The sequence below is a fragment of the Rhinopithecus roxellana genome, chromosome 4 (assembly GCF_007565055.1).
Source record: "Rhinopithecus roxellana isolate Shanxi Qingling chromosome 4, ASM756505v1, whole genome shotgun sequence".
Lineage (NCBI taxonomy): Eukaryota > Metazoa > Chordata > Mammalia > Primates > Cercopithecidae > Rhinopithecus > Rhinopithecus roxellana.
In genome coordinates, this window is record NC_044552.1 from 172,539,959 (window position 1) to 172,555,913 (window position 15,955).

The 15,955-nt window shown below is 36.5% G+C and overlaps 1 protein-coding gene across 2 annotated transcripts in view; it reads left to right on the forward strand.

Moving 5' to 3' along the window:
- RNF217 (ring finger protein 217) overlaps window positions 1-15,955 on the forward strand; it is a 139,972-nt gene that overhangs the window by 82,364 nt on the left and 41,653 nt on the right. Inside the window, exon 2 of one of the 2 annotated variants that reach the window (XM_010359020.2) lies at window positions 8,693-8,926. The exons of the other annotated variant lie outside the window; for it this stretch is intronic. Coding sequence (XP_010357322.2) covers window positions 8,693-8,926 — 234 coding nt within the window. The remainder of the gene's footprint in view (window positions 1-8,692; window positions 8,927-15,955) is intronic. 2 annotated transcript variants of the gene reach the window in all.

Consider the following 15,955-nt stretch of genomic DNA (forward strand, 5'->3'; position numbering starts at 1 on the left):
GATGCAGCTGGAAACCATCATTCTTAGCAAACTATCACAAGAACAGAAAACCAAACACCGCATGTTCTCACTCATAGGTGGGAACTGACCAATGAGATCACTTGGACTCGGGAAGGGGAACATCGCACACCAGGGCCTATCATGGGAAGGGGGGAGGGAGGAGGGATTGCATTGAGAGTTATACCTGATATAAATGATGAATTGATGGGTGCTGACGAGTTGATGGGTGCAGCACACCAACATGGCACAAGTATACATATGTAACAAACCTGCACGTTATGCACATGTACCCTAGAACTTAAAGTATAATAAAAAAATGCTTTAAAAAAAAAAGAAAAATTCAAAACAAGCAGAAGGATAAGTGTTGAAGTATAAAAACCTTTCTATATATTTCATCTTCTGTTAAAATATGATCTTATTCTGACACCTTTGTTAAGCCTTTGTTAATTATTCAGCTGCTTTTAATTACCAAATCTGACCCAATTACTTGGCTTCTAATGTGTCCCCTGTAAATAAAGCCTTTATAATAAAAATGTTATCTACCATCTTTAAAAAAAAAAAGACTGATTTTTTTAATGGATGTTAAACCAACAGCACAATTTATTTAAAAAAAAAAAAAAAAAAAAAAAAAACACCCTCCCCACGGCTCTGTAGTGTTCATATGGAAGTGGTTTTGTTGTTTTGTTCTATTCTCTTTTCTGTTCCATTGTTCTATTATCTATCCTTGTGCCACTGTCATACTAATGTAATTCCTGTAGTTTTATGATCAGTCTTATTTCTGGCAGAAATAGTTTTATGACTTTATTTTTCTAGATCGAGAATAGTAGTCTATTCAGGCTGTTGTGTCAAAATACCAAAAACTGAGTAGCTTTTAAACAGCAAGCTACCAGCAAGGCACTTGAGGCTGAAGTTTTCTACTTGGGAATATGCCTTTTTCTCTGGTTGCTTCTTGTTACTGTGTGTTTGGTATATCACTTTTAGTTGATGTACTTAAATATGGTTTTCTTTGTACTGTATTTATCTTGCTTAGAGTTAAAAGATTTCTAGAATTTTTGACTTGATTTTTTTAAATCATTTTTAGAAAAATTCAAAGGCATCTAGCACTAAGCCCTGTAGTAGCTTCTGAATAAACAAAAACCCATATGTGTCAGTAGAGCAGGCACCTTCCCATAATCACTGATGAGTAAAGTGATGGGGACATCAGTGAGTCTGAAATCAATCTGCCCCTATGGTGCACTTCAAAGTAATTAATCCGCACAAACTACCTGGAGCTGTGCTTTGCCTGTAGTAGATCTATGTATATTTTGTGATTATTGTTACCACTTTCATTACAGTATTCTCTTCTCTCTGTCATATTAACATATTTCCATTTTTCAAAACAGAGGAAATATGAAATCCTCTAGTATCAAATGAGCAAAATCCAAAGCACCTTGTAAACTATCATGACCAACACTTAAAACCATGTTCAGAGTCATAAACCACACATTTGATAAATTGAGCAATGAGGCCCAAGATTTGTACTTTTTTTTGTCCTTTTCTTTGAATAATTTAATCAATTAGTCTGCCACTTTTCCAAAGGTCTTCATCACCTGAGTCATTAAGTTACTTTTGAGTTCTCCCAGGTGGCAAATTAGCCATGTAGCTTGAACGTTAAGTGGATAATAGTGTCTCTTAATGATGCCTTATAGATTCCTTTAGAGTTAAGCAATTTTTTTCTTTCAAGGTTGGAAATGTTTTTGTTCAGAAAAACTGAAGAGCATCTTTTTCAATGATATAAATAGTTGTATTAACATTGAACACACAAAGCAGCAAAATATCTTTAAGTCCTTAATAGGAGATAAAATCCAGTAAACAGAAGTTAGATGATAAGTTATTTAGAATGTTAACTTGATACTAAAAAATTGACATTTTTAGAGATATATGGTATCATGGTTATGGTTTTAAAAAGACTTCTTAATTTTTTAGCCCCATACTGAAATATTTATGAATGAAATGACATGATATCTGGTATTTTCTTCAAAATAACATGGGAGGGCCATATTACTCAGGGTATCGAAGAAATAAGATTGGCTCTAAGTTGACAATGTAAGCTAGAGGATGGCTGTTTAAGGATTCATACTGGCAATCTGCCAACCTTCACATATACTTTTAATTACCCCTAATAAAACGGTTTTTAAACTATTGGGTAAATATTAGATGAATTAATACCAACAAATCCCAATTGCTAGAAGACTATCAATACCAATTTAATTGCTACATTCTCAACGTCTATGAAGGCAGGATTCATGGCTTAATTCACTTTATACTATGAACTTTTTATATTACCTATCCTATTGTTAGGAGCTTGATACAAGTTTTTTTGGTGTATTAATGATCTTTCTTTTCTAATTTAATTTTTTAAGTTCTGTGATACATGTGCAGGATGTGTAGGTTTGTTGCATAGGTAAACATGTGCCAGGGTGGTTTGCTGCAACTGTCAACCCATCACCTGGGTACTAAGCCCCACATGCATTAGCTGTTTTTCCTAATGCTCTCCCTCCTTCCACCACATCCCCTGACAGGCCCCAGTGTGTGTTTTTCCCTCCGCCCCACGCCCCTGCTATGTCCATGTGTTCTTGTTGTTCAACTCCCACTTACAAGTGAGAACATGTGATGTTTGGTTTTCTGTTCCTCCTTTAGTTTGCTGAGGATAATAACTTCCAGCTCCATTCATGTCCCTATAAAGGACATGGCCTCATTCCTTTTTATGGCTGCATAGTATTACATGGTGCATATGTATCACATTTTTTTTTCTTTTTTAAAAAAAATTTACTGTAAGTTCCGGGATACATGTACCAAAGCAGGGGGTGCAATCCTAGTCTCTGATAAAACAGACCTTAAACCAACAAAGATCAGAAAAGACAAAGAAGGGCATTACATAATGGTAAAGGGATCAACACAACAAGAAGAACTAACTGTCCTAAATATATATACACCCGATACAGGAGCACCCAGATTCATAAAACAAGTTCTTAGAGACCTACAAAGAGACTTAGACTCCCACACAATAATAGTGGGAGACTTTAACACCCCATTATCAATATTAGACCGATCAACAAGACAGAAAATTAACAAGATCATCCAGGACTTGAACTCAGCTCTGGATCAAGTGGACATAATAGACATCTACAGAACTCTCTACCCTAAATCAACAGAATATACATTTGTCTCAGTGCCACATGGCACTTATTCTAAAATCAACCACATAAATGGAAGTAAAACATTCCTCAGCAAATGCAAAAGAACTGAAATCATAACATACAGTCTCTCAGACCATAGTGCAATCAAATTAGAACTTAGGATTAAGAAACTCATTCAAAACCACACAACTACATGGAAATTGAACAACTTGCTCCTGAATGACTCCTGGGTAAATAACAAAATTAAGGCAGAAATCAAGAAGTTCTTTGAAACCAATGAGAACAAAGAGACAACATAGCAGAATCTCTGGGACACTGCTAAAGCAGTGTTTAGAGGGAAATTTAGAGCACTAAACGCCCGCATCAGAAAGCTGGAAAGATCTGAAATCAACACCCTAACATCACAACGGTAGAAAAGCAAGAGCAAACACATTCAAAAGCTAACAGAAGACAAGAAATAACTAAGATCAGAGCAGAACTGAAGGAGATAGAGACATGAAAAAACCTTCAAAAAAATCAATGAATCCAGGAGATGTGTTTTTGAAAAAATAATAGATAGACCACTAGGTAGACTAATAAAGAAGAAAAGAGAGGGGAATCAAATAGACACTACCATCAAATAGAAGCTACCATCAGAGAATACTATAAACACCTCTACACAAATAAACCAGAAAATCTAGAAGAAATGGATAAGTCCCTGGACACTTACACCCTCCCAAGACTAAACCAGGAAGAACTCGAATCACTGAATAGACCAATAACAAGTTCTGAAATAGAGGCAGTAATTAATAGCCTACCAATGAAAAAATGCCCAGGACCAGACGGATTCACTGCTGAATTCTACCAGAGGTACAGAGGAGCTAATATCATTCCTTCTGAAACTATTCCAACCAATTGAAAAGGAGGGACTCCCCCCTAACTCATTTTGTGATGCCAGCATCATCCTGATTCCAAAACCTGGCAGAGACACAACAAAAAAAGAAAACTTCAGGCCAAAGTCCCTCATGAACATCAATGCGAAAATCCTCAATAAAATACTGGCAAACCAAATCCAGCAGCACATCAAAAATTTATCCACCACGATCAAGTCGGCTTCATCCCTGGGATGCAAGACTGATTCAACATATGCAAATCAATAAATGTAATCAATTACATAAACAGAATCAGTGACAAAAACCACATGATTATCTCAATAGATGCAGAAAAGGCCTCCGATAAAATTCAACATTCCTTCATGTTAACTCTCAATAAATTAGGTATTGATGGAACATATCTCAAAGTAATAAGAGCTATTTATGACAAACCCATAGCCAATATCATACTGAATGGGCAAAAGCTGGAAACATTCCGTTTAAAAACTGACACAAGACAAGGATGCGCTCTCTCACCACTCCTATTAATGATCTTTGTTCTTCTGTTAAAAATTAACAGTGAAGTAATGCATTTATTAATTAGCTTGATTAATATATATTGATTTGTACATATATATTAAAACCTCATATTGTATACCATAAATACATAAAATTTTTGTCAATTTAAAAAAATCTCATTGATTCCACTTCCAAAATACATCCTGCATCTTGTTACCTCTCAGTCGTCTATCAACTGCCTGTAACAGTTAGACATCACTTGTGGGAAGAGCCATTGAATCCAGACTTCCAGAATTCTCCCAGCCTTCACTTTTATTCCTCTACAGTCTCTTCTCCAAGAAGAGCATGTCAGTCCTCCTCTTAAAACCAGTGATTCGTATTGTCTATAATACAGACTTTTTACCATGGCCAACAAGGTCCATGTGATCTGCTTTCTGCCTGACTCTCCAACTTCATCTCATACTCTTCTCTCCCTCTTTTAGTATATATTTTTGTCACTGAGTTCTGTGCTCTGAGCAGAGGCACATCAGACACCTTCTGGCTGGAGCCAATGTTCTTGTTTCCTTTGTTTGCTGTCTCTTCCCCACATTCTCTGCATGACAGGCCTTTCAGTTCTCAACTCAGGTTGTCATTTCCTTAGAGATTGCTTCCATGATGTGTAGTTCATTCATAACACAGGTTACAATCTGCCTTGTTTATTTGCTTGTTTATTTTTCATTTCCTCCAGTAGAAACCCTGTGTTTCTCTCTCCTCTTATCTCACCAGAAGTCCATCACACTACTTAGCTCACAGAAACCACATTTCACTGAAATCAAAGATGTGATCAATTGTAGGATGCAGCATTTGGTTATACATCACCAAGAAAGTAAAAACACTGCCAAGTAAACTACATACAATACTGATTTATTTTGATTATAAAAAACTTCACTTTCAAGAAATTAAAATGTGCTTTTAAAATGCATTCTTGAATTGATGAAATACATACCTTGTTGAACACATGAAGAAGTGTACTTCACTTAATCATAATTAGTTGTTTGCTAGTGATCTTTTGAGGACAATTTTCTGAAAAAGATACCCATGTAGAGGCCAAGAGATTGCATAGGTGATGAGTAACACTATATTATGAAAAAGAGGATATTGTTAGTATGAAGAAGAATGATTGTATGAGTAGTGGTTCCAAACTGCCAATTACTGGCTTGTCAACAATGACCGCAGTTCTGTAGGCCTTGAGTGGGCCAGGAAACTGGAATGCCCAACAGACACTTTAAGAGACTCATATACAGTTGTTCTGGAAATAGATTCAGCCCTCTACAGAGGGAAGACAGAAAACAGAGATGTAAATTGCTAGAGCTGGTAGTGGGTAGGTATGGGAATATGCATCTGATTGCCTCTATGTGTTCAATAAAATCTGAGGTCTTTGGTTCAATGTAGTAGGATAGGGATTTTGGAGCCTTGAGAAAGAAAGGAAGGGAAGGAATAAGTCAATTCAGAGGGTATGAAATCTAGAGGAAGTAATATATTCTATGGAAATTGAATAGGTTTACAGATTTGAGAAATACTGCAGTAGAAAAGTAAAGTAAGTGTTTGATTGGATGTTGGATGGTATCCTGATGTGGTTGAGTAATAAATACCCACTGCTGAAGGAGTATCGAGACAACCTGCCCTCTTTAGCTGCCTTGGATTGTTCTAGTCCATAAACTGCATTCAGTTTCCATAAAACCTGTCCATTCCTGAGTGGCTGTGAAATTGCTGTCTCCACTGTTGTCATTTATATAGTTAAAATAAACTCATAGGTGAGGAAGACTGGATTCAAACACTGACCTGACAATAAAAAATTCAGGCTCTTAATCACAAAAATGTACTGCTGCCCAATAACAAGTGCCTCTCGAGGTGGCCCAAGTAAGCCCGTTTTCTGTGGACTTAAAAAAAAACTATCTTTCACATTCTGAAAACTGCATAGTTTTCTATTTAAACAGAAAAAACATACAGACTCCTAAGATGGCTTCATGCTCGGCCTTTGTGCTCTGGTCCAAGCTGGTTCATCTTTGCATAACAGCCTCATCTTTCCTTACTCACACTTTGTGGTCCAGGCTGCTGCTCATCTTTAAGAGCCGTCCCAAGGCTGTGATCTTTAAGTTCAGATGCATGTGCATTTGGGCGCTATACAAGTTCAGATGCATGTGCATTTGGGGTATGCTAGTGCTGTGTTCTCTTTCCTCCAGGCCTTTGCCCAAGTTGTCTCTTTTGTCTGCTTGGAACCCCTTCTCACCTTTGTTTGGCTAAATCTTGCTAGTCTTAAGCTCTCACTTGAAACCTCACTTCTTCCAAGAAACCTCTTTGGATCCCCCCAAGTCTGAGATTACTGTACTTCTCCTGACACCTTATACTCACCATTTTGCATCCTGATTGCCTCTTTACTGACCTGCACCTGCAAAGCTTCAGTACCTAGCCCGTACCTGCCTCAGAATCGTGCTCGATAAATGTCTACAGAATATTAAAAGAGGAAACATTTAATCATTTTTTAATGCTTAAGTTCTATACTTCATTAAACCAGGTTCTTAGTATGTTACACAGGGGTTTTTATCTACACAAAAGTCTCCTGAGAATTTTTGTCTTGAGGCAGAACAAAATAATTTATTCTAAAACATAATTTGAATTATAATAGCATTGTAACACTGTAACATGAATAATAAAATCTGATTGGGACTGTGAGCAGACTCATCAGAAAAAGTAGAAAAAAATGGGCACATATTTTTAAATCCTCTCTGGGCCATGTTTTGTACAATAGTAGCATAAAGTTATGCAACAATTTATACTTTTAACAGGTCAATACTAATAAGGAGAATTATCCAAAGCCAGCCTCTTTCATTTTGCTTTCAGCTTAGCTCATGTCCTTTACTGATATTCAACACGTCAGCCTGCGACTTCTTAACTACCTTACCTCAAGCTTGTGCCAGATAAATAGCAATGTTAACAGTTACTATGAATTTAGTTTTCTTTTTTTAACTGCTCTCTGGTGTTTTTCTTTCCCCAAACTGCGTGGCTTTCTCCTACTCCTACCTGAGTCTTCACAGCATACTTTTCTACTGCAAGTGTGTATGCTTTGCTTTCTGAGAATGTCAGATTCACTCAAATAAAAAAGAAAGGGTTTGGTGTTGTTTGTCATCTGGAGTTTTTAGTGCCTCCCTTTACTACATTAGGATGGACAAAAGAGATTGTAATGCCATGAATATAAAGAGTTATTGTTCACTACTTACAAAAAACACTCTAGCTACTCATTATTTTAAAGTTGTTTATTTTAATCATTTAAAAATTAGTTGTTTCCATACTTTGTGCTGTAATCTTGTATTTTAATCTTTAATGCTAACCATATCTAGTACTCCATACCACATACTAAATGTCACGTTTTGATGTATCCTCCCTTCTCTCCTAATCTAGCGCCATAGTCCTTTGAATACATTAATTTTGTAAATTATCTCAGTAGTAGCCAGATTTCATAAGGATTTTTTTACACTGTTGTAGCTGGTTTCATTTTCTTACTTGTTCCTGTGATTCTCATTATATAGGAACTATTTACTTTATGTTCTTAACACAGAAGGGTCAGAGGAAACGGTTATTTTTTGTAACATTTTTTAAACTATTAGGCATTCTACATTACAGAATCTCTTTTGTCCTTTTAAAATAGTAAAATGTGCCCAGAGTTTAGTGCTGAAGTATTCTGCAGTGATGTTGAAAAATATGAAACACCTTTTAGTTGGCATGTTGTCTAAATGCTGCCTGACCCTGCAGTTCTTGCAGTTGGTGCATCATCTGAATGCGTGTAACCTTGCAGTTTCCAGAAACATGAGATGATCATTTGCTTCTTTGGTGAGCCTGTGGCTTAGGTCCATTTCTTTTCACAAAAACAATGATCAGAGAAGACTTAAATGCCCTGTACATCATTTCAGAAACATTATATAGTAATTATTTTGGTATTGCCTAAAGCAGGTATCAAGGTGATTAACATTGATTATGTTATCTTAAGAATTGCACACAATCCTTTATTGCAATCATGAAATAAGTAATACTGTATACAAAAAAAAAAAAATGAAAGAAAATAACCAGTGACTTTTTTTTCCTTCCATCTGCTCTTCCATCATGCAGGTACAACTTGGCCAAGTAGAAATCAAATGCCCCATCACAGAGTGTTTTGAATTCTTGGAAGAAACAACTGTTGTCTATAACTTAACGCATGAAGACTCCATCAAGTATAAGTACTTCTTGGAACTTGGCCGTATTGATTCCAGCACCAAGCCATGTCCTCAGTGCAAGCACTTTACAACCTTCAAGAAAAAAGGACATATTCCCACCCCTTCCAGATCAGAAAGCAAATACAAAGTAAGCATTTTCACCAGAGTTGTGGGTTGGACATCACATAGCAGAAGCAACCAGATTAGATCCACTTGTGGTGGGCATTAAGGGGGTTTCTTTCCTTTACGGAGCTGAAGGTGAGCATATATTGGCCATCATTCTGAAAGCCTATGGTTTGGGAAGGCTGATGATAAGAGAGCACTCTTAAGGAATTAATTACAGTTTTTTCTTTGACTTTAACCATGTTAAAAATTAATCGAGTAACCTTATTGGAAGACTGATCTTTAATAATAGTTACTACTACCAAATACTAAATAAATAGTAAGGCTTTTTCTTTATTATTATGGACTTGATTTTTTTCCAGTGGTCCCAATGTAAGTCTCCTCTTGCTCTATCTATAATAGGTAAAAATAGTATAAATGATATCATTCATTTATTCAACAAATACAGAATGCTGTATATGCTAGGCAGCGTGTTAAGTTTGAAAGCTATAGAGCAAATGTGATATAGTCCCTGCTTCAAAAGAGTCTAATGAAGATGGGAGAGACGTGTGTTCTAAAAATGACCGTCCAATATGGTTAGAAAAAAACACAAAACTGTGTACATATAGGGTGCTTTGAGGACACTTAAAGGAGGGTTGAGCTCTAGGATGTCAGGAATGGCTTCACAGAGGAGCTGCAGTTCTCCAGACAGATAAACATGGTGAGCATTTCAGAGCAAGGAATGAGTAAGTGCACGGCCCCTGAGGCTAAGGCCAGGCTTGTTGCAATCAAGTGCTTCTAGAGCTGGTGGAGAGTAGGGGAGAGGCAGCTGATCGAGCAGATAAGAGCAGATCATGTTGAGTCTTGTGCAGTTTGAACAGAAGTTTGGATTTAACTCTGTAAGCATTAGAGAATTAGAGAAATGTCATCTGGCAGCATTCACAGAAGCTATCACAAGAGGGCCAGACAGAAGCCTGGGAAACCAAGGCAACAACTGTGGCAGCAGAGCATTGCTTCACAGCCCTGATTGTGTATTAGAATAACCCAGGGGCTTTCATGACACACCAGTGCCCCAGGCCCACCCAGAACAATTGTCTTCCAAAGTTTTGAGCCTCACCAGGTGACTAATCCACAGCAGAGAATCTTTGCAGTAAATGAAGCAGAAAACCAGTGAGGCTGTGGCAGTAGTTTTCATCCTTGTCATTACAGCAAAATGGCAGGATGAAGTGGTTTCAAAAGCTGTTTGAAGTCCTCTGCATTTAAGGTAAGTTTCTGGTCCCGTTCCCTTTCTTGAGAGCAGCGGTTACATTATTCATCTGGTAGCTTTGAGGGGACCATGGTTTAGCAGGTAGTTTCCTCTGCTGTTGCAGTGATAAGCTACGGTATTTGTAGGTTAATCAAATCTTCTTCATGAATTGTTCTTTGAAACTGCTTGACTCTCATAGTTAATTTACTGTTTTTACGTAGGCCATTCTCTATCAGGTATAACTGTTAGAAAAAAATCCTTTTTTTCCCTTCTATAAAAAGCATTATTTTTGAGGTTGCAAAATTGTATAACTAAAGTATTACCCTACAGTGGTGTTGAAAGCTAACTGAACATTAATAGAATACTTTTATATCATGCTATATATCCTTAGATTATTTTAAGTTATTTTTGTTGCAGTTGTGTGTTACTGTATAAGAACAGGAATTTAGAAGGGCTTATAATTCCATAAATTAGGATATTCATTTTTTTTCTGATATTTGATATATAGAAACTCAGACTATATTAATTTTTAAAATTGCAGTAATTAAAACATGTACAAAATTGAGTTAGAGTGGGAATAATTGAGTAATTTTTAAATGTGTTGTTTTCATGAAATGGGTAATGGAGTTATAATTTAAGTCAAAATTATGGCAACAGTGAAATGTTTTATGTCTCATTTCATCTAAAATCACCAAAATCATGTTGTGATGAGTGTAATGTATCACAGTACACATGTATTGAGAGTGAAATGTGTAAAAATTGACAAATAGAAGATTCTATATTTATATAATTTTGAGTGATCCCATGCTATTCTGATAACATTTCCCAGAGGTCAGGCTTCTCCAATGTCTATCGATTTGTGGGTGAGGAGAGAAGCTGGGGGAAATGAATCAACATCTTAAATTTGTTAAACTCAACTGATTCCTTTCAATTAGTAGAGGAAAAGAAATATTTGCTTTGGTGTGAGGAGGAATTCAACAACACAATAAATGTTGATTATGAAGCAGTTAAGATCCTCAGGAGTGGGTGTGAGGTGGATATCTCATTACGCTATAAAATGAAACTTCAGCAAATTTCAAAAGAGTAAAACTACCACAGAATTTGAGGATGATTATTTTTGTTACTCTTCTTTACTAGTGTAGAAGATCAATAACAGAAGTCCGTAATCTCCTTGATCTATGTTGTACAAAGTTCTAGCGATAATTCAAGTAATTCCTAAAGCAATAATTTTTACTTCTTTTAGTGTAAAGTTTATATAACATTTTTCATCATGAAACTCTGTGGTCTACATTAACATTAACTACCTGATTTACATGCCCATACCTGTCTGGGTATTATAGGTAAGGAGAGCACTGACATGGATACCCCAGCCAACCAGTTGTGAGATTCATGGGCCCAGTATGGCACCCTGTACTGAGATTAAGATCTTTGTTCTTTGCGATGAACAGGTGAACATTTTTTATTTTGCAGTATTTTTAAAAATTCAGTTTCCCCAATAGAGGTAGTTCCAAATTGGTGTCATTTATTCTAACTTTAAGAGGAGTGAATTCAAGTACTCACACACAATACATTGCATTATAAGGCAACAGAAACAGAAAAAAAAAAGATTGCTGCTATTGTCCGACATATCTGTGCAATTTAACGTCTCTTTATAGTAATGTTTACAGGCTTAAGTGGGTTTGTATCTATTGATAAAACCCTTGTAATGTTTATTTTAATATTATTCTGAGTCATTGATTCACAGTATCTTGATCCAAGATGCCATTCTTTGAAAATTTATTATGGCTTTTGCTGTCAGTTCAGCAAAATAATATTTGAAAATATTTGAAAATATTATAGCTGTTTTATAGCTGCGTTAGTGCTTCTCACATGGAGTTTGAGACCTAAAATATCATATTTGGGGGTTTTAATTTTTGTAAAGACCACTTGTCAAATTGTTTGTACTCAGCAGGTGGATAAAGGGTAAAAAGAATATAACAATAAACAGTAACTAGAGCTCTTACCTGTCCATTTATCCTTCTAGGCCCAACACCCAACAATTCCCTTCCAGCAAAAATTTGAGTAAATAGAGCTTTATATTATGTTCTGAACATTGTCAAACTCATACTATATCAAATAGAACAAGTGCATTTGTGAATTGAGAGATTTACATTCAGACAACCTTGCCCTAACCTTGCCTTTTGTCAAATCCAGTCTCACTTTTTCACTCATAGTATTTCTGTCTTCTTCTCCCTAAAACTCTTGTCATGATGCCAAAAAGGCTTACCATTCCATTTCTACAAGATTGACTTCAATTTCCAACTAGAAATCTAATTTCTAACCCGAATAGTTCCTATAATTTATCAGTGCAGCAGCAACCACGTATCAGTAAGAGAACAAGTTAATGATGGAGAAATAAAAAATATTGAAGTTGTGACTCAAATGTCCTCATGTGATGCCTGGAGACAGACACATCACCCACACCGAAAGCTTTTCACCATAGCAATTATCACCTGGGATTTTATGATACATGTTTGTGGTTATTTGCTTTAAGTTTCTCTTTCTAACTGGTCTCTAGGAGTCCAGGTCCAAGTTCACTTCATTCACTGCTGATAACCTGTGTCAAGCACTATGTCTGGTAGAGGGTGCACTCAAAATATATTTGTTGAAGAATTCATGTAAGAGTAAACACATTAAGCCTTGAGATGTTGCATTTACCAAGGTGGAAAAGGCAGGTCAGAGCACTGCTTTCAAACTGGAATTAAACTCTCAGCCTGTCACACACTAGCTCTGTCACCTTGAGTATCATTTCCACGTCTTTAACTGGGGATAGTAATAGTACCTATGTCATAAGAATGTAGTAAGAATTAAATGAGATCACACACATAAATTGCTTAGCACCGTGTATGATACATACTGGAAAGGATTATGATTGTTATTATTATTAGGCAAAGAAAGCAGAATGAGCAACCCTGGGTATTGAGAAGGGCATGGGGGAGTAAAAAAGAATATAGTTGAAGTAAAACGTGGGGTGAGTGGTGGACAATGGGCAGAAAGGAAGGGTAAAATTGACTATGTCTGGAAGAGGAGGAGCAGGTTTGGGAAATGGAAAATTAATTCAATTTGAAATATGTTGATAGTGTTAAGTTTGAAGACCCTTTAGGGCATCAAAGAGATGTCCAGAAAACATGACTCAGGAGTGATTTGGTGGAAGTCATCAATATTGGGGGCAGTGAAGGGGATGGTCATTGAACTTACGAAAATGAAAAAAATATTCTTTGGGAGATAGAGGAGGTGATAGCAGTTCTTTATGGGAGAGAGGAGAGACGTATAAAGGATTAAAAGTAGTTATTTTACTCATACAAGTTGTACTGAGGTAGGTGCATTTCTAGGTTTCGTTCTTATTCCAAGTGTAGACTTAAGAAATGATCCCCCTTTTCATATCGATTTGGAGAAAGAGTTGAAGGTCATGCTCATCAACATGTTAGAGAACATGTTAGAGGTAATTCTCTTGTTGGTTTTCTTCAGACAAGACTAATAATAATCCCCACTCTTCTTCCCACAAATGTTAAGCAGAATCTTGATAATTTATACAATGGCACTTTTGACGCATCTTTCACCACCAGGTGAAAGAAAAAAAAGCCTATAAAATTCCCTGGAGAAACTCTGTCTGTGTGCTTACCTTATTTCTCTAGCTGTCTTTTTTTCTTTCTTATAAACCCTCTGAGTAGAAATTACATTTTATAAACACTAAACAAATATTTTCTCATGTGGTAAAAGAATTTTCTAAGGGCTTTAAGAATACAGTCAAATCAATCGATTGTTGAGAATTGGTGTACTTTAAAACGTGCTTAATCTTCCTTCTGGTAAAGATGACTTGAGGACTGTTTCCCATATGTAAAAATGTGTAAAGTTTTCCCATGAACATGTAATTAGTATGCTGTTTTGTTCCGGTTTTCCCTAACACCATCACTTTAAGTTGACAGTGTTTACAAATGGAGAATCTGGTTGTGCATCTTCCCTGCAAGGTTAGGGTAACTTACAACACACACTGATTTCTCTTGGGATTAATATATCACTCATGTCAGGAGCAGATTGAAAAAAAGTGTAGTTTCTTAAATGGTTGTTGTTGGCATAGATTCATGAGGCAGATAAAGACAAAGTTGTCTAGCCCTGTTGATAGACGCCAGTGTAAATAAAGTGTGTGTTACATACATTACCCTTGAAAAAAATATGTAACACTCAGCTATGATGCAAGTCTACTAAATTATATTAGCATTTCTTTCTTCAGTTACTAATGAAGTGTTTTGCTAAGGCTGTTCTTTGTTTGCTTTTTTGATGCATAAATTAGACACAATATTTTTAGAGGTTTTTAACCTGTGCTTGAACTTCTAACAGCCAAATGTTGGAATTTATCTGATATTTTAGCCTACACTTCACCTTAAAAACAAACAAACAAAAAAAACTATAGTAATAATCAAATCTTGCAGCTAGGATAAATTGACCTGCAGTGGTACTAAGAACTGTTTTCACTTTATCCCATTGTCATTGGGTCTTTAGCACAATGAACAAGTGAAGAATCGTCTCTCTCTGATGGCCCCCGTGATAGTGTGTTAAAGTAGGCCAAGTGTGGTGTTCATTATAAAATGGTCTAGAAGATATTCTGAAAGAAATGAAGTGAAGACCTTACATTTTTTATCTACCACCCTCTGTAGTACTACCTTTCCATATTTACCTACTTAGATTTGTAAGAGAATCTACTGGTGCTGTGTACACAGTTCACGGATCCCCTCTACAATATGCCTACCAGTTGGCCATGCAGACTCTGAACACTGCTTTTGTTAAGGAACTTGTTGTTAATAGAATCATTCCTTTCCATTTTCAAAAACCTCAGATTTGAAAGAATTCATTGTTACCTTTGGGCTAAGGTATGCTTCCCTCCTGCCTTCACTTATTCCTCACAGAGAATATTCCCATTTCCTTTTGTACACTGTAACACAATGGACCTCTTGCTACTTTATGTGGGTACCTCTTGTGAGATGTCATCCTGATGCTGTTGTGTTCAGAACAGGACATCTTGTTCAAAACAGTATGATACCACATTTTTCTGGCCAGGACTTTAGGCTATGCAAATCAGGGAAGAATTTTCCAGTACCCTTTGTATTCACCAGTGAAGAAGTGGGTCCTCAGACAAGAAATAGACCCAGCCAAATGCTTCTCTGGGCTTTGCTCTGTGGATTTACAGGAAGAGTCTGTAAATGCCTAAGGTGTTTCCAGGTGGTAGGAGCAAGACAGACTGATATGGAATAGTGATTTTCAAATTAGGGAGAGAGTACTTTTTCAAACAACCCCCATTCTCAAGTTCTGACATGCTGTCCAAAAAAAAGCATGAGTCTGGCTTGAACATAAAAGCTAGTATTGAGGTGAATGCATTGTGCAATAAATAATTGTGTTGCATATGTAAAAGGAAACCAGTATTGAGGGAGTTCAGTAAGGTTATTTATATAAATAGGCACCATATCTCAATATAGCTTACTTTGTCATGTGTTACTCTACATTTTGTGTGTGTGTGTGTGTGTGTGTGTGTGTGTGTGTGGTTTCATTTGTTTGTTTTGTTTTGGTCTGCTGTTGGTCCTCAGCCGTTAGGAAAGTTTCTCTTTCCCTTTCCAGCTTAGTTTTAGCAGTGCTGTGAGAAACGAAGGCAAGGATCACTTGGCCACATTCGCACTGTGTTCAAGGGTGCAGTGCCTCATGAAGGCTGTATGTTACTGGCATTTCCATGCAGGGAGAGCTCCCCAAGTAGGCAGTGAAATCTCAGGGAGTAAGATCAAGGCAAGAAATCAAAACATA